Raw genomic sequence first — 20,037 nt, forward strand, 5'->3', positions numbered from 1 at the left:
CTTTTTCAATATTCCCCTGGCTATTCAGGGTCTTTTCTAATTCCACACAAGTCTTAAGATGATGTGTTCCACCTCTCTGAAGAAAGTCCATGGTATTTTGATAGGGATTGCATTGAATGTGAAAATTGCCCTAGCTAGCATGGACATTTTCACAATATTAATTCTTCCAATCCATGAGAATAGAATATTTTTTCCATCTCTTTGTGTCTTCCTCCATTTCTTTCAGAAGTGTTCTGTAGTTTTTACGGTATAGATCCCTTACCTCTTTGGTTAGGTTTGTTCCTAGGTATCTTATGGTTTTTGGTGCAACTGTAAATGGGATTGACTCCTTAATTTCTATTTCTTCAGTTTCGTTGTTAGTGTATAGAAATTCCACTGATTTCTGGGCATTGATTTTGTATCCTGCCACACTGCCGAATTGGTGTATGAGTTCTAGCAATCTTGGGGTGGAGTCTTTTGGGTTTTCTATGTAGAGTATCATGTCTTCTGCAAAGAGGGAGAGTTTGACTTCTTCTTTGCCAATTTGAATGCCTTTTATTTCTTTTTGTTGCCTGATTGCTGAGTATAGGACTTCTAGCACTATGTTGAATAGCAGTGGTGAGAGTGGACATCCCTGCCATGTTCCTGATCTTAAGGAAAAGGCTCTCAGGTTTTCTCCACTGAGAATGATATTCACTGTGGGCTTTTCATAAATTACTTTTAAGATATTGAGGAATATTCCCTCTATCCCTACACTCTGAAGAGTTTTGATCAGGAATGGATGCTGTATTTTGTCAAATGCTTTCTCTGCATCTATTGAGAGGATCATGTGGTTCTTGTGTTTTCTCTTGTTGATGTGATCTATCACATTGATTGTTTTACAAGTGTTGAACCAAACTTGCATCCCGGGGATAAATCCCACTTGGTCATGGTGAATAATCTTCTTAATGTACTGCTGGATCCTATTGGCTAGTATCTTGGTGAAAATTTTTGCATTAATGTTCATCCAGGATGCTGCTCTATAATTCTCCCTTTTGGTGGGGTCTTTGTCTGGTTTTGGAATCAACTAATGCTGCTTTAGCCCGGCTAGTTGTGGTTCCTCTCCCCCAATGTTTTTTTTTTTTTTGTTTGTTTGTTTGTTTTTTTGCCTTCCTACCTTGTTAGAAGTGAACACTTTTCTCTCTGTCGCATTCCAGCTGTTCTCTCTTTAAATTTCAGCTTGATTTCGTAGGTGTTCAGGATGCTTTGAAAGTTATGTAGGTAAGTTTTTGGGGCCAGGTGTGTTGAGGATGCCTACTCTTCCACTATCTGGCCCTCTGCCGCTCCCCGTTTTTCTTTAAAAAAGTTTGTATTTATTTGTTATTTATTTATTTATTTATTTATTTATTTATTTATTTATTTATTTGTTAAGTAATCTCTACACCCAAGGTGGAGCTCAGACTCCCAACCCCAAGATCAAGAGTCACATTCCCCTCCACCTGAGCCAGCCAGGCACCCCTCCTTTCCCCTTTTTTAATTGGATTCATTATTATTATTATTTGCTGTTGAGTTGTATAAATTCTTTAGATACTTTGGATATTATCCCTTTATTGGTATAAGATTTGCAAATGTTTTCTATACAGTAGGTTGTCTTTTACTTCTGTTGGCTGTTTCCTTTGCTGTACAGAAGCCTTTTATTTTGATGTAGTCCCTATAGTTTATTTTTCTTTTGATTCTCTTGTCTCAGGAGACATATCTAGAAAAATATTGCTGCGGTTGATGTCAGAGAATTAGTTGAGGGCTCTACCCTAGAATTTTGGTGGATTCAGGTCTCATATTTAGGCCTTTAATCCATTTTGAGTTTATTTTTGTGTATGGTGTAAGAAAGTGACTTCTGCGTGTGGTTGGCCAGTTTTCCCGACACCATGTTATGAAGAGACTGTCCTTCTCCCAGTGTGTATGCTTTCCTTCTTTGTTGAGGATTATTTGACTGTAAAATCTGGGATTTTTTTCTGGATGCTCCACTCTTTTCCCTTGATCTGTGTATCTGCATTTGTGCCAGTCTCATACTGCTTTGATCACTACAGCTTTGTAGAGTATCTTGAAATCTGGAATTGTGAAGCCTTCAGTTTTGTTCTTTGTTCAAAATAGTAGTGGGAAAATTGAACACATGCCTCCCAGTAACTAAATAGACAAAGCTAGCAAAATTTCCATAAGATAAAAAATATCTGGGCAATACAAATTTTAAAAAATTAAATTAAATCATGGGCTTTAAAGCATGTTTGACACTTTTTAAATGTTTGTGACCATATTTTTTCTCAGCCTTCTGTTGAAGTAAGCTAGAGTTCAGTAACAAAAACATAACTAGAAGTTAATTTAGAAAATTAATAGTCTTTATTATTTTTAACAGTTGTATGTTTATAGGAAATAATTGAGTGAAAAGTACAATGCTCCCATCAATCCTTGCATTAGTGTGGTACATTTGTTACAACTATTGAGTAATGTTGATACATTATTATTAACTAGAGTCCATAGTTTACATTAGGATTCACTTTAGGGGTATACATTCTATAGATTTGGACAAATGTATAATGACATGTGTCCACCTTGATAGAAGCATTTGGGATACTTTTACTGACATAGAAACCCTTAGTGCTTCTTTTATTCACATATCCCTTCTTCCTCCCCCTCCCCCACCAGCTTCTGGAAAACAGTGATTTTTTTTTTTTTACTGGCTTTATAGTTCTGCCTTTTTCAGAATGTAATATAGTTGGAATTAAATACTGTGTAGCCTTTCCAAATTGGCATCTTTCACTTAGCCATAATCATATAAGGCCCCTCTGTGTTTTTTTATGGCTTGATACCTCATTTTTTAAAAACGATTTTATTTATTTATTCATGGGAAACACACACACAGAGAGAGAGAGAGAGAGAGAGAGAGAGAGAGAGACAGGCAGAGGGAGAAGCAGGCTCGTGTGGAAAGCCCCATGTGGGACTCGATCCCAGGACCTTGGGGTCATGACCTGAGCCAAAGGCAGATGCTCAACCACTGAGCCACCCAGGTGTCCCTTGAGAGCTCTTTTCACACTGAATAATACTTCATCATCTGGATATACCATAATTTGTTTATCCATCACCTACCCTAGGACATCTTGGTTGCTTCCAAGTTTGGACAATTATGAATAAAGCTGTTCTAAACATTCATGTGAGGTTTTGTGGTTGACATAAATTTTCAGCTTCTTTGAGTAAATATCAAGGGGCATGACTGCTGAATTGGATGGTAAGAGTTTGCTTAGTTTTGTAAGAAATTACTAAACTGACTTTGAAAGTGGGTGTACCATTTTGCATTCCCACCAATAATGAATGAGAGCTCCTATTGCCCCATATCTTCACCAGTATTTGCTATTGTTGATATTTGGTATTTTGGTTGTTTTAATGAGGCGTGAAAGTGGTTATATATAAATTCATTTGATATTTAGTTTGTTGCCATTTTTTTAACTTTAGGCCTGAAATTGCACTAAACATTCTTAAAATACAGACTTTCCTAGGTGCTTTCTTATTTTTTCATGTCTTGAAATAGATTCCAAGGAATACAGTGAATGGGGCAGAGAGAATAGGAATTTCTTCCTTTCCTTTGATAATGTCAATCATCTTCTGGTTGGATGGCCCTAGATATCCTTCCTCACAAGCCCTGTTTGCCATTGTAGCTGTGCTGAATTCTGGGCAGCATCATTTGTTGTGAATTAAAAACCATTTGCCAAGTTTGAGAGGAAAACTATGTGACGTTGAATATGACTTTTATCTCTATTTTCAGAACCTGTAATAACAGATCCTGGTCTCCTTAATCTCATCCAAGTGAATCTTCCATACTCTGTCTGGAAGTTCAGTTGCAATTGTGTGTTCACTAATCTGAATGGTCAGGGTATTTGATTGTGTCCCTTTGGCATGTATATCCATGACTGACATGCATGCATACACGCATACATGTGTGCACACATACATACAGTTTTTTAAATTATAAAGCTGGAGTAGTGGTTTTCAAGAATGATTTTGTTTCCTAACTAGGGTTGCCAGATAGAGCAAATAAAAATACAGACTGTCCACTTAAATTTGATTTTCAGATAAACAATAAATGTCTTATGCAATATTTAGGGCGTACTTATATTAAGAAAAGTATTCATTGTTATTCTGAAATTCAGATTTAAATAAGAATCTTGTGTTTTCTGGCATCTGTACCTGAGTGGACATCCGGCAATGTCCGGAGACATGTATGGCTGTCACAACTGAGTAAGGGGGCTCTACTGGCATCTGGTGGATTGAGGTCAGTGTTGCTGATAAATATTCAGCAATGCACAAAACAACTTCCTGCAGTGACAAATTATCCTCAGTAGTCCTGGACTGAGAGTTCCTGATTGAGACCTTCTGAGTTTCTTTCGTTCCAGACTTTTGCATTTAGCTCCTGAAATGTTGAGACTGACAAGGCCTGAACTTGAGTGATGCATATGGGGATGTAGATAGGTCCTCACTGCCTCTCCCTGTCTTAGAGTTCAGTCTGACTTGCCTGGGTATGCCACCCTCTACCCTCTGCCCTTTACCCCTGGTTTGCTTTCTTCATGGCTTGCTGTTGCAGGGACTAATCATTGCTGGTGTTTTAAATGTGTCCCTCACACCAGGATGTCGCCTCATGGGGATGGAGACCTTTCTGTTTAAGTGGCACTTCTCAGCACCATGGACAGCGTCTCTGCATGCTGAGCTCAGCACATAGAGGCAGAGATGTGTCTTGCTTTTAAGATAACTTCACAGCCTCTAAACATGTTTCTTATAACAAATTATTGTTCAAGTGAGAGTGCTTCTCATATTTAAATCCACACAGGGGGCTGCTGCCTTCGCCACTGGCTACCTCCTTCAGTCATCCTGCTCCTTTGAGAAGCGGCAGTAAAATACCTGTTTCCTGACTCATTCAAAGCATAAAAATGTGCTTGAGAAATGACAAATTCCCCTCTGATATATCTGAAACAACACATTCAGGTTTTAGAAGCAAATTAAGAACAGTTCATTGAAAGGAAATGTGTTAATCTCCGTCTCAGGACCTTTCTCCTATGTTCCCAGGGCAGTGCTATGGGGATGTAGAGGGGTGTGCAGTTCTCTGCAAGTGTCTTTAAAAGGGTCCTTGTATTGACAGAGATCCCAAAGAATAATTCATGTGTTTTTTCTGGAGCTATCATTTCCTCACTTGATGAATGTGTAGTATGCCCCAAACTGTCCAGCTCTGTGCTTGGTCTGGGGACCTTACACATGTCACCTTCACAACTTTTGAGCATTGGTAGGTTCTATGAGCCCTTCACATGTAATCCATGGAGCCAGTGTAGACAGATTAGCATGAAGTACCTCATATAGTGTCAACCTAAGCAATAGTAGTAGCCATGATTCTTGGACTTGATATGCGAATTATATTGTTTCCCATATTCTTTAAGGGAAATACATGGCTAATTACAATTTTATAAATATGCTTTTCTGTGGCCACTGGGAATTGTCAAGCATGATGCCACTGACACTCATGCCACATTCTGGGAAAAGCATGATTTCACATGGAAAGATGAACAAAACAGGGCTGGGTCCTTGGCTTAGTCCTAGAGAGGGTCACATTGTGTGGTGGTAAAGGAGCCAGACTATTGGGTTTGAATCGTGTCTTTGCCACTTAGCACCTGTGTGACTTCAGGCAAACAACTTAACTGCTCTGCTCCTCCATTTCTTCATTGTAAAGTGAGGATGATAAAATAATACACAAGGTCACTGAGAGTAACAGGGTCGTCCATCCTTCTAGAGCACACAGGACAGTGTTTGGAACTAATTCTGCATAATTATTACATACATAATTTGATGGGGGAAATAAACCCACTTAACTGCAGTGTAAAGCAGAGTTTGCTACTTTTATCCAAGGAGCAAAACAGAATCAAATACTGCATATGCATGAAGACCCCTTTTGAATGGGGTCAATGGGGTGGATTTCTTAGATGGGGAAGCCCCAATAGGCAATGTTTTAGGACAGATGGCAATTTTCCTGCTAGAGATTTGCTTTGTTGGAGAAGCCATTACAATTTGAAGAGTGAGAGCACTGCAGGAGGAGACTCAGAGGTTGTGTTTGGTGAATGACCAGCGTTCAGACTGGTGGGAGTGGAGGTTAAGTGCAGAGCAAGTGAGATGCCGAGACTGGACCGGGAGAAAAGCTGCACATACCAGTTCATTATGAATGTTGAATTGTAGGTTATGAATTTTACATGGGAGTCATTGGACAGCCAAGGAAACCCTTTTAACAACAAGAAGGACAGCAACAAAGTGATAGGATCACAGTGGAGTGTGGGGAGTAAAACCCCAGTCTTCAGACCAACAGAAATGTTTCACAGCTGGTTCTGGTGGGAGGTAGAGAGGGAGACACCTGACCTATAGGGTCTGCCAGTTTCCATCATGGAACCAAGGCACGACGTCACCAGACGTGGGGCCCGAATGAGGTGTGAAATCAGCTCCTGTTGCCTGTGTCCATCAGCACCAGCACACCACCCATCCGCATCCATCCCAGGCCCACACAGAATTGGTTGTGTAACCTTAGCCAAGGCATTAGTCCCTTTGGCTCTTAGTTTCCTTATCTGCAAAAGAAGAAAATTCTATAAAATAAACGATGTGACATTTTCAATGATTAAAAGACAAGGAAGGCCAGAAGTACCCAGGGCAGTGTTCCTGTGTCTCCAGCTGCCAGAGGCTCTCTCCATTCCTTGGCTCATGGCCCATTCCTTCATCTTCAAAGCCAGCAAGGAGCATCTCTCTTCTCTGACCTGCCTTTCTCTTATTAGGAGCCTTGTGATTACATTGGATACACCTGGATAATCCAGGGTAATCTCTCCATCTCAAGATATTTAACTGAATAACATCTGCAAAGTCCTCTTTGCCCTGGAAGGTCACATAGTCACAGGTTCTGGGGGTTAGGTTGTGGATATCTTTGGTGGAGCCATTATTTAGCCTATCACAGTGACCATAGACAACCACCTGTGTTTGTGTGGGTATGTGTGTGCATGTGTGCATACAGCAGTCTATAGTCATTGATGCAAATATAAACATGTCTCTGTGTATATTTATAATAGCATATCTGTGCATGCATACAAATATGAAGAGGAGCAGAGAGGTGAGGTGGTAAGGAGGGAGGATTTGCTTCTCCCTCCTCCTGTGTCTCTGCCTCTCTCTCTCTCTCTCTCTCTATGTCTATCATAAATAAATAAATAAATCTTTAAAAAAATATTTTTTCTTTGAACTGAAGTATAGTTGACAAGGATTGGGTTTTGCTGAGGACTGTCAAGGAAATGGACCCTATATGTATACGTTATTTATATATTATAATATAAAAATATATAATATATAAATATATAAATATTATAATATTTAAAATATTAAATATATAATAATATAATATAATTATATAATAATTATATATTATATTATATATATAATTAAATATATAATATATAGGCAAAGATAATATATATCTTTGCCTATAATAATATAATAATATATATATTATTATAATATAATAATAGGCAAAGATGGGTAGCAGATTTTAAGTCACTGACTAATTCGCTGGAGGGGAGACAAGAGGATTCCTTTCTAGTGGATTCTGTTTTCTAGGTGGAGTCTCCAGCTGAGAATGTGTTAGGTGTGGGGTAGAATAGAAGGTAGTGGGGGGCTGTTGATTATTCATCTTTGCATAGGGTAGCCAACCATGCCCAGGAGTGGGAAGGAGCAAGGCAAGGGAGCTGAGGCAGTTAGGGACTTTGCTTTGGTTCTGTCATCTTGAACACTCTCGAATCCAGGTTCCTGGGGGCACATCTCAGTCTGGGGCTCTCTGTAAAGTCATCTGTCTGTTACTGCATCCCCTTCCCTCTCCCCTTCATCTCTCCTCACTCCTGATGCTCACTGACCTTGGGTAAAGTCATAGCAAACATGAGTGTCCATGTCCATAGAGTCCCTACTGTGGGCTGTCTGCTATGTCCTGGTGTTTTGTTGTCCTAAGCAAGTTAGACTCTTCTGTACCCTGAAGAGATCTTCAGTGGCTATGGAGGGAAGTTATCTCCTCAAGGATAAATAATTATAGGGACGCCTGGGTGGCTTAGTGGTTGAGTGCCTGCCCTCGCGCCGGGGCATAATCCTGGAGTCCAGGGATCGAGTCCTACATTGGGCTCCCTGCATGGAGCCTGCTTCTCCCTCAGCCTATGTCTCTGCCTCTTTCTGTGTGTCTCTCACGAATAAATAAATGAAATCTTAAAAAAGGGATAAATAATTATATTTGCCATTGACATTAATAAATATCTCATATAGTGTTACCTGACAACAGATTTATGCTACACTCGTGGTGAGCACAGCATGACAGACAGGCTTGTCCAGTCATGTTGTTCCATTTGAAACCAATGCAACTTTGTGCCAACTCTTCTTCAAGAAAAAAGTGATAAAATAAAAAGTATCTTTAGAAGCAATCCTAAAGGTGGTGCTCTCTGTTTCCGGAATTTGGTGAAATATTTATTTTTTGAAATCAGGGATATTTTCTTTTCTCTGTTGTCTTTCTAGGATGCTGCTTTTGAGTTTTTCTGGTATCTTCCCAAGAAGCCTCACTGTCTGCATTGAACAACTGGTGTGTGACTCATGTGTTGGCAGCGTGGCCTTGGCCATTTTTATTTCTTTGTCTTTAACATTTACCTTTAGGGAGAGCTTCCAAAGTTTCTCATCTCATTTGATAAATTCAATTTTCTGCTTTTTCAAATCTGTTTTATTGCCTCTGGAACCATTTTAAATCCCTTACTTTTAATACTGCCAGGTCTTCTTCCCTCTTAGCCTTTATTTTATTTTATTATAAATAACAAAGGGCCTGTATGGTCTTGATTGTTAAGGGCTTCAAGATTATTCTGTGTAAAATGTACTTCTATATTCTTTGGTAAATGTTCTTCAAAGCGTTACTGCTTTCTACCTCTTGAATGCCTGTTTAAATGTTTTTCTTTTATTTTACAGCTTTTGTGTATAGATTTTCTTCCTCTTCTGCTTTTTGTTTGTTTGCCTTTTCTCTTTAGATTATCTCTTGCAGGGCAATTTCCCTTCACATAATGGAGTGTGTTTTCCTTGTCCCTGGTTTTCACTTGATCCTATTAGAGTTCACAAGAATTCACCTGGAGGGGCCACCTATCCTGTATTAATAACCATGTTGTGACCCCGGTGGCTTGCAGCTTGAGCAGTGTGAGGGTGCACTGGGCTGGTTGATGCTCCCAGCAGGGGGACTGTGCTCTAGACTAGGTTAGGGTTGGTCTGGACTCATCCCAGGATCACAGGAGGCTATGTCGCAGCTCCTTCCTATTCCTTGTTAGCAAGACACTTCGATTGTTTGGGGCTTTCTGTGCATGTGACCAAGCTTACTCTTGGGTCTTTGAGCTCAGCTGATTGCAAAAGTTGACCGCCAGCATCATGAACATCATCACCAAGTGTGGGGCGTCCTTGGGGTTCATGGATTTCACTCTGAGAACTATCAAGGGAGTTTCTATCAGGATGCCTGCTGTTTTGTTTTTATGATCCTGCTTAGGGTTGCCAGACCTAGCAAACAAAAATACAGGATTCCCCAGGTACATTTGAATTTCAAATAAACAACAAATTTATTTACTTTCTCTTAGAAACATGTCCCCACAGTATTACTGTTTATTGGAAATTGAGACATAATTGGATTCCCATATTTTATCTGGCAGCATTAACCATGCTGTATTTTTGCATGTGGTGTTTGAGTCCCTTGTGATCTCTCAGGAATTCCTGTGATTCCTGGTGTGCAGACTGAACTTCCATGTTTAGCACAGGTGATGATTCTTTACTGCTACCATATCCCCTCAGGTACTGCCTTCCCATCTCCCCAGGGGAAGATGTAAAGGTCGGTGCTCAAATTGCTATCTTCCCCATCTTTCTTAAAAGTATTATTAGGGGAAAATTATGTTTTCAAAAATGCTAAAATTAATATAAAATCTCTCCAGCATCACTGAATTGCTTTAAGATGGGAACATATTGCTTTCCTTCAACTTAGTGTGGAAAGCCATGGCATCAGAATCAAATGTAATTTTGTTCTTAATGGCTTATTAATTGAGATTTACAGCTTCTTGTTTCTCTGACACCTCACTCGTGTTAATGTGGAATTGGTGTTTGTAGGTTGTAAGAGCCACCCCTGTGGGGATTCAAGGGTAATGAGTTTTACTTCTTAGTGTTTTCTGTGTCTTGTGGAGCAGAATTGGCATTATTTTTGCAATTTTATTAAAAAAAAGAAAATAATAGAGGAAGTGTAAGTAAATACCATGAACTTTAGTTCAACTTGGAGCACTTATAAGCAATAAACATTGAGGCCAGCTACTCGGCAAAAAGACCAATAGGCCATCTGTGGAGGAAAGCTTAGAAATTACTTACCTTTGAACAATGTTTGCAGTGACTTCCTTATTGCTTTCCCAAATAAAGTCAGGGGACTCATGGTCATTGTCCTTGGAATATGTAATTAGCTGCACAATTAAGTTTGATGTCTTCAAGGAGTAGGGGCTGTGTGTTCCGCAGCAGAGTTCACATGGTCTTGGTGTCTAGCGTGCATGCTTAACTCTCTGCAGCTTGGTGATTTGGTTTTGGCAATTTCTGGGATGAATGAGAAGCTGGTGTGAGACAGCTTAAGGCCATTATTCTGAGGGGTTCTGAGGTGTATTTTTAAGAATCAGGAGACCCCGTGTCATTGATGTAGATCTTTTTAGGGATCTCATTGTGTGGAGAAACTTCTGTCTTCCTTGGCCCCAAATAGCTAACATCTATTTGGAGCTCCTGATGGGGTTAAGGATCCTGATTGTAGAGAGATGGCGGACAGAACACAACATCCAAAATCCTGATGTAAAAATACAATTCGGGGACGCCTGGGTGGCTCAGCGGTTGAGCATCTGCCTTCAGCTCAGGGCATAATCCCGGAGTCTGAGGATCGAGTCCCACATCGGGCTCCCTGCGTGGAGCCTGCTTCTCCCTCTGCCTGTGTCTCTGCCTCTCTCTCTCTCCATGTCTCTCATGAATAAACAAATTCTTAAAAATAAAAGTAAAAATTTAAAAAATAGTCTTAAAAAATAAAAATAAAAATACAATTTGCTCTTTGTACTATTAATGTCATAATTCATTTGTTGATCCATCCATTCATGCATTTATCAAATACTTATTGGGTACCTGGTATTTTCCAGGCGCCCTCCCAAGGATGTGAAAACGTAAAGGCGCATCTGTTGTGTGTGCTCACTTGCATGTAACCCACGGAGCATGGGAGCAGTTACAGCCTAGCATGAAGTCCTATAGAGGGGTATGCGGGATACATAGAAGAATGGGATGGCACCTGTGACCCAGAAGCAGGCAGCCAAGGGAGGCATTCCAGAAAAGTGACTTTATATTGAGACCTGGGGAATGGCAACGATGCAGCAGAGGGTGCGGAGGGCAGACCCAGTGAAGGGATGAAGCATTCAGTGCAGAATATTAGCAGAAAATCCACACCCGGTTCTTAGCTTTCACTAAAACTCACATGGGAAAGTACAGGATTATGAGAAATACGAATCCTGAGTGATTTCTGGAAAGTTTTTTAAAAAAGGTAATCCTGTTAAGGAGTGAAGTATCTGGTTATACCTATGATACTTTGATTTTTGAAAAAGAAATTCCTATTTATTGGTTGAACCGCGTGAAGTCACTGCTCACGTCAGTCAAAACTGCTCACTTTTTCGTCGATTTTAAATGGTTCAGCACCACGCAAACCTTGGTTGCTTCACTGGGGCTTAGCCTGGCCTGGGTTTGGTAATGCCACCCCCTGACTGTTCTTCCCTGGGGGCTGTCTGTACACTCAGAACAATTGTATGAGTCAGACTGGCTGCTGGTCCAGAAGGGGAGTGAATGCAGGTTAGCACCTGTAGCATTGCAGCTGGACAGGGCGCCGATGCCCTGGTCGGGGCCCTCACTCTGCACACCAGCCCCACGAGGCCAAAGGAGTCAGAGACTTGTCTGTCCCCTGGCAAACGTGCAGCCAAGCCATGCCCAGAACCCCTTTCCCGAGTTCTTTGCTTTCTCCTCCGCTCACAGTCAGCTGCCGCCGGGGGTCCAGGCTTGCGTTGGTGTCATGCATCCGAACAGGTTTTCACGTGGGCCTTTTAAGCACGTGGGCACAGTGAATGTCAGGGTTTGAGTTGCTTTTATTGCAGAATAACCAGAGATAGTCACATGGCTACTAATGGGAAGGGCTTTGTACGACTTGTGGAACTTGGCCTAGAAAGTCAGTGTTCCCAAAGCCAATAATTTCCATTTCTAAAACCCGTAAAATTCATTCTTGCATTGAATTTCTATGTCTGTGTTTTTCTTAGAGAAAATAAGGCATACTGTAAGAATGGCAGTTTGGTCTCCCTCTCCCCTTCCCCCACCATGGAGGGATATGATCAGTAAGGAAGAAAAAGAATACCTTTTGTGCTCCGGGATCAAAACAGCTTTCAGGGAGGAGGTGGCTGTAATGAAAAAGATGTGTTTCTTGGGGGCATGAGGTGTGTGCTGTGCACACCTGGGCCCGCCGTGAGAGACATGGTCAGGTTGCCTCCTAGAAGACTCCTCCAGGCAAATCCTTCTGGGCTCTGAGTCTGTCAGCTGACATCCAAGGGGCGTGTGTGACATGCACGCGATTGTGAGATCCCATCTTCATTTACCATCGCCCAGCGTCCTTTATCATTCTCTGGTGGCCCAAGTGTCCTTAAGTGTTGCACGTGTCATCAGTGGAGGGAGGTACACAGGGTGTCAGGTGAGATGTGGCTGAAGCATTGAAGCCCACGCCAAGGAAGTTATTTCTGCACCTAGTCTCTGTCCTGGAGTTAATGGGAGCAGCCTCCTCTGTCTGATGCTAGCATGTTCTTCAGACTCCTAATCCCGGGTGATCTCACTTTTTAGCAAAGGGAGCAAGTCCTAGGCTCACGCCGTTGTAGAAGCAACACACGTCTTAGACAGTGAGTGGATGGCATCTGAGGTTTTGGGTAGAGAGGTGCATGGTTGGGACAAAGCTGGCAATCAGGGAGGAAGGGGTATGGAGACGGCGGAACCATTGTTAGCACTGGCCTGGGTTCCTAACGCCTGCGCTCTGATTCCTCCTGACAGTGACTGAGAGCCGAGGGGTCCTGGAGAGCATCCAGAGGTTCTCCTTGCTGCCTACCTACCTCCCTGTGACCTACCACATCAACAACGCCGACGTGTCCTTCTTCCTGAAGGAGGCCAACCAGGACATCATGCGCAACTCTAGCCTGCAGTCCCGCGTGGAGTCCTTCCTAATTTACAGAGCCCAGAGGCTCCCCGTGCTCAGCGCCAGCTACGGGCCCTTCTCCATCGAGCAGGTGGTGCCTCAGGACCTCCTGCTGCCCTCCAGCCCCTTCGGAGCCACCAGCAAGCTCTCCCTCAACTGGAGGCTGAGGGCGCACATCCTGCGGGACAAGGTGTACCTGAGCCGGCCCCGGGTGCAGGTGCTCTTCCACCTGCTGGGCCGGGACTGGGCGGCACAGAGCCCCGGCGAGCGGCTGCCCTGCCTGCGGCTGTTCGCCTTCCGGGAGACCCGGGAGGTGCGGGCTGGCTGCCGGCTGCAGGGCGCCCTGGGGCTGTGCGTGGCCGAACTGGAGCTGCTGGCCGCCTGGTTCGGGCCCCCCACCGTGGTGGCCGGGAGGAAGCGGGCGCCCGGGCCGCCCGAGGGGAGCCCCGTGGAGCTCTACTACTCCGTGCAGCCGGGGGATGCGCGCGGGGACTGTGCGGGCGGCAGCGGCGATGTCAGGAAGGACAACGCCATCCGGCCCGGGAAGGACGGGCTGGACGAGGCCGTGCCCCACCTGCAGAGGATCGGCAGCGTCTTCCTCTATCAGACGGGGGGCAGACCCGCGCTGCGGGAGCTGCGTTTGGACAGCAACGTGGCCATCCTGTACTCCGCCAGGACAGCGAGGCAAGGCGATGTGCTCACCTTCCTCGTGGCCGTGTCCCGGAACTGCAGCGCGGATCGCTTCACGCTGAGGTGAGTCCCTGGGAGCACCTGCCCCTGCGCCTCCGGGGGCGCCTGTCCTTGAACCTTCCAGGCCTGGCCAGGCCTCCAGACTCTCACTCCCTGACCCTGTGAGCTGCGTTAGCACCTTCACAGGTGTAACACCTTCCAAGTTTTATAAATCTCCTTTTCAGGGAAAAATACAGAAAATAGTTTGCTCTTTCGTGGTCGGCAGTTTGGTGGTAAAGACTGTCCCTTTACAGGATCATTCGGGCCCTCCCAGAACAGCCGGGTGGCTGTGGATCTGTGCTCTGTCCTGAGCCTGGGTTCGCCCCAGAAGTTTGAGGAACGCGGGTGTGGAGGGGTGTGTCCCATGGGGCCCTTTGCACATCAGGGTGTCAAATGGCTCACGGTTGAAACGAGTCTAGTCGGCACATGGGATGGTAACAGTTGTCTGAGGAGAGAGGATACCGTTTTGCCAACTCCAGTCTATGCCAAGCCTGTGCATTCTAAGTATGATATGGTACCAACCTCACTTTGTTTCTCCCTGGAAATAGAACTCAGTGTTCGAAACATAAAAGAGCATAATGTGTGAAGAATATACAGTGGAATTTGTTGAGTATCTTACATACGAACATACAAAGACAAGACATTTAAAGGAGCGCTGTGTACTTTGGGCGGAAAATGAGGTAGTTTTCACTTTGGAATGTCATATATGAGAGAAGCTACTTGCCTTGACTTGGGATTTTCATTAAAGCGTTTTCCATTTGTTTTAAATACGACACAGCTTTGCTACACAGCTGCTTGGGTGTCAGGGTGATGGGGTCACTAAAAGCGTCCTGCCATTGTTACCAACTCAGAACGTTGATTTCACGTGCCATGGATGACATTGGAGATGACCCCGGAAAATATCTGTACATGAGGTGCGGTTTCTGGGAGGTTTTTACTTTCTTTTTTTTTTTTTTTTAATGATAAATTTATTTTTTATCGGCGTTCAATTTGCCAACATACAGAATAACACCCAGTGCTCGTCCCGTCAAGTGCCCCCCCAATGCCCGTCACCCATTCACCCCCACCCCCCGCCCTCCTCCCCTTCCACCACCCCTAGTTCGTTTCTCTGGGCGGTTTTTAAAGTCATGCTAGGATAGTTGGCCTCTCGTCCTTCTCCATGTGGGCTTCATATCTGTTTTTTCTTTGTTCTCTTTCTCCCCTTTCTCCTTGTTTTTGTTAAGAGATGCAGGAGTTTCAGAAAGGAATCCTCCTTTTGCTTATACCTTCCACATTTAAGGTTTGTTGATTGTGACCTTTTACTCTTAACTAAAGAAATAGGAGCTAATGCATGACATTAATCTAATGATTGAATGTGGCTGATTCTTGGCAGGGACAGACCTTTGGCATGGGCTGATAGTGTATTGGGGGGTTGACCCTGGGGATTAGGCTGCATCAGCACATCTGTAGGGCTGAGGCCTCATTAACTCTCCTTTTGTCCCTGGAAGCAGACCCAATTCCGCTGCTCACAGACCTGCTGCATGGTCTGCGGGCTTTGTGCTCTGCTTTTCCAGGATCAACGGTCTTATATAATATTCTCTGTGGAGAAGGCTGCTTATGTAGAGAACTGTTTGCTGATAGAAACCAAAGGTTTGGAATAAGGGGAGCTTTGTTCTTGCATGATTTTGGACCCTCTGCCGCCCTGTAGGTTTGCCAGCTGCTGGTTGTTGATTTCCTGATGCCGGGGTGAAAACCCAAAATCTACTGAAGTTTTAACTCTCCAGGAGATGATATCTGCATCCAGCTGTTTCGGGGAGGTAGTTGTATGTGTAGTATTAAACTTCACAGAAATCTTTGTATCTGATGACTGCCTACTGCACATTAAGACATGGGTGTCGGAGTCCTGAGGGCAGCTCTGTCTTGGCAAGCTGTAACGAAGCCAGCAGAAATTTGGTTTGCTGGGCTGCATAATCTAAGGAGTCTAAATCTTTGCAAATTCAGAAACAAACACATTTGAAACTCCTTGATGTGGTTGCTCTACATCAGAAGTCAAAGAGTTGAGAATTTTGGATATATAGCAAAAGTGTATTTGCTCAGAGTTCACCAATTAGAAATTTGTAAAGAAATAAATTCAGTATTTCGGTTCAGGTAATAGTGAAATGAATATTTCATGGCTATGTGTTTAACTTGGTCAGGTGGTACACTTTCTGTCCCCTTAAAAGCAGCATTCGCATGCTTGCTGCATACTTCAAATGCTGTTTTTACGAGTGAGTCATAGGGGTTGTGACAACAGCTGGAGGTGAACGTGGATCTGGTCATGCTTTGAGCATTTAGTTTGAATTCTCATAATTAGAAAATAACACAGTATATCTTTTTTAATGAAGTCAATTTTACACTAATTTAGCATAGCTTCCAATATGTAGAATGAGTATGGGTCTGCTCTATCTGGCCTTCTGCTATAAATAGCTCGGCAGGATCCAGCCATGTATCTTTGGATGCTTTCCTCTGAATTTGTGATTTTTATTTCTAGACGCTCTGTTGACATGCTAATGTCATTGGGTGCCAGTTGGACGTCCACACCACTTAAGGGTGACCAGGGTGAGAAAGGGACTGAAGTAAGTGCCACCAACAGGAGGGAGCCCTCCAGCCTGCACAGCAACTGACATTTGAGCCCTTTTCTGATAGCGATTGATTGCCTTCGGCCACCACCCTATTATTTCTGTGCCTGTAACCTGAGGGTGACACAATGGCTAATGCACAGTGCTTCTGTTCTAGGAATCAAGTGTTGTCCTGCAAATTATCACTAAGTGTAGTTTAAAGCAGTTGCTGTGTATGTGCGAAGGTGGGTGTGTGCATGTATCTGCGTGTGTGTGCAGAGGAGTGTGTGCATGTGTACAGGTGGGTGTCTGCATATGTGGATGTGTGCCTGCTGTGTGCATATGTGTATGCATGGGTGAGTGCATATGTGATATGTGTGCAGGCGGATGTGTGCATGTGTGTGCAGGTATGGATGTGTGCATGTGTGTGAGTGTGTGCATGTATGCAGGTGGGTCTATGCATGTGTGCATGTGTCTGCAGGAAGGTGTGTGCATATGAGTGCATGTGTGTGAATGTATACGTGTGTGCATATGTGTACGTGTGTGTGAGTGTGTGCATGCACAGTTGTGCATGTTAACTGTCGAGAAGAAGAGAAGCTGGGTGGGGCTGTTTGTCATCTGATGAATCCTGTTCTCTCCTGGAGCTCCTGTCTTCCTAAGCAGACCACCACAAAAGAAGAAAAGCAAACGCTTTCATTCCTTAGACATCTGAGGATCCTTTTTAATTTCAAAAAATGTTTTCCTTCAAATGAACAACTGAAGCATCCCATGTACTTGGGCCCTTTCTTCATGTTCTCACTTCCTTTTCTGTCCCACCTGCCCCCCTGGAGCCAATTTCAGAAGTATCTCAGGTCTCTAATCACCTGCTTTTGTGTCTGAAAGAAAAACAGAATGCAGACTCTCTCTCACATCCCCCCCCCCCACCACCTATTCTGTTCCTTTTCCCCACAGGACGTCACTTTGAAAAGGGTCCTGGTCATCAGATCTGAATGTGGGGCTAGAGCCAAATATTTGCATAGCATGAGCTTGGTGCAAGGGAAAAGGTCCAAAACAGTAGCACAAAACTCAAACAGGGACTTGTATCAAAGTCAGAGATGTTCTTAAATTGATTGAACAAATGAATGAGTGAGTGGACACGTTGTTGCTTATGAACAAGTGCATATACTTTACTGAGGCCTTTGCTGTATTAATGCTAAGTGCTCCAGAGTGTGTGAAGAGCCCTGTGCCTGCCACAGTGGTCAGACGCAAGGCTGTCTCTGAATAAGGCATTATTGCCAAGGAAATGTTCTTGGAAACATGAGGGTTATGAAAGCAGCAGGAAGAGAATAAAATAAGAATAGGTGATGCGGGGAGAAAGGCAATCTGGGATGGGTAAGGCTTGAAAGGTTTTCATTGGTGGTTTGGGAAGCCCATTTGGCCAGATTCTGAGCTTGCTAGGAATTGATGTGGCAGTTTGAGTTTGGCCCTGAGCTTAAATCACTTGAAGGATACAGACTTTGAACCTGCCCTGACCTAGAATAGGCTCCTCTTCTTATTCTATTTCAGGTAAAATATGCCCTGGTGTAGCCAATAATATTCTTAGCAGCAGGCCATAAAGCCAGCCTAGCTTCTTTAAGAAAAAAATAAATAAAAGACTTGCAGGGTATGTATTATGGGTCTCAAGAATTAATAAGAGATGGGGGGGGGGCACTGAGCTTGGTGTCTGAGAGGTGGTGGGTGGAGCAGCCTACCCCAAGCATCCCGCACTGTGAGCTCCTTCCTCTGCCCTTGCCAGGCTCATAACAGGTGCCGAGACTTGGGAGAGGCTCCCACTGGCTCTTCTATCTACTTGCTGTCTGTGCCGGGGGTGGGTGGGAGGGGGTGGGAGGGGGCCTCGTGTGGCTCTGGTACTGAAACATGGGGTCCTGCAATTACCTGTCACTCATATTCCCCAGGAGGAGGTATCTCACTCATGAGGACCCTGGAGTGCCATTGAGAAGGGGTGCATGCGGGGGTCCCCAGACCCCAGTGAGGTCTCTGACATCTGTGCCTGGGGATTTCCTTCCTTGATCACCCAATGGACATTCAGAGTTGCGTGGAGTAGACCATGGGTCAGCGGCGGACAGAGAAAGGAGGATGTTCCATCTGTTTTTTTTTTTTTAATTTATTTATGATAGTCATACAGAGAGAAAGAGAGAGAGGCAGAGACACAGGCAGAGGGAGAAGCAGGCTCCATGCGCCGGGAGCCCGATGTGGGATTCGATCCCGGGTCTCCAGGATCGCGCCCTGGGCCAAAGGCAGGCGCCAAACCGCTGCGCCACCCAGGGATCCCTGTTCCATCTGTTTTAAATAAACTTTTGGTTGTAGAATTGATGTCGATTTACAGGGATGTTGTGGAGTCAACATAGGACAGTCCCAGATGCCTCGCGGCTGATTTCCCCCATTAGTAACATGTTACATCATTGTGGGACATTTGTCACAATTAACCAACCATACCTGATTCACATTCCTGTCTCTGCCTCGTGCCGGGATCCCAGTCAGGATGTCCCATGCATGTGGTGTTGGGTCTCCTGAGACCCTCTGGACTGTGACCATTTCCCACACAAACGTTTTTGATGGACCCTGAAAGGTCTGAGACTTCACCGTTCAGACATTTGAAGAGCGTCCCTCCAGGGGTACTTGTCAGATGGTTTTCTCAAGACCAGATTGGGGTGATGAGTTTGGGTTGGAAACCAGAGAGGAAAAGTAATACAAATGTCATCACATCGTATCAGGGATGTGCCTGACTCCCCACACCTGACTTTGCCTTCGTGAGGGTTTACCTGCCCCCACCCCCCCACCCCCAAGGATGCTCCCCTCCCTCCTCCTATGAGTCTGTCCCCCCCCCCCCGCCCCCATGCCACCTGCTCTGGAAGGAAGCTCTCAATTATGGAGAAGAGCGCCACACTTCACCTCCTCCAGGTTCTCATAGCTACCTACATTATTTGGGATTCTAAGGTGAAATTTATTCATTCAGTCATTTATTTATTTCAGTAGGGGCATCTGGATATTTATTATTTTACCATTTGGGTTGTATCCCAGTAGAGCCGATGGGGTTTCTCCACCTCATCCTGCGGACATTCGCATTGGACAGTATTTTGGTGTGGGGGGGTCTGGTCTGTGCCGTCAGCCTCCCAAGCTCCTACCATGAGTTGCTCCTACCATGAATGGAAACCTGAGCTGCAACAGCCCAGAAGGTGCCCAGATACTGCCACACATCCCCTGTGGGAGAAAATACCCTTGCAAGTCAAAAACCACCAAATTCTCCGAGTATGGTCGTTGGGGGAAAAAATGCTTACAGAGTGAGCTCATCTCTTGCACGGGGGGGTTCAAAGTTTAGAATTAAGGTGACCGTGTGTGTAGTCAGATTGTTCTCAGAAATCCTTTACGTTGCATGCAGTGGTACCTTCTTCCTTC

At 44.2% G+C, this 20,037-nt stretch overlaps 1 protein-coding gene across 2 annotated transcripts in view; it reads left to right on the forward strand.

Moving 5' to 3' along the window:
- The window catches only part of TMEM132D (transmembrane protein 132D), a 583,143-nt gene that overhangs the window by 142,431 nt on the left and 420,675 nt on the right, over window positions 1–20,037 (forward strand). For both annotated transcript variants that reach the window (XM_072722657.1, XM_072722658.1), the window contains exon 2: window positions 13,156–14,050. In XM_072722657.1, coding sequence (XP_072578758.1) covers window positions 13,156–14,050 — 895 coding nt within the window. The remainder of the gene's footprint in view (window positions 1–13,155; window positions 14,051–20,037) is intronic.

Source organism: Vulpes vulpes, chromosome 10 (assembly GCF_048418805.1).
Source record: "Vulpes vulpes isolate BD-2025 chromosome 10, VulVul3, whole genome shotgun sequence".
In the NCBI taxonomy this organism is placed as follows: domain Eukaryota; kingdom Metazoa; phylum Chordata; class Mammalia; order Carnivora; family Canidae; genus Vulpes; species Vulpes vulpes.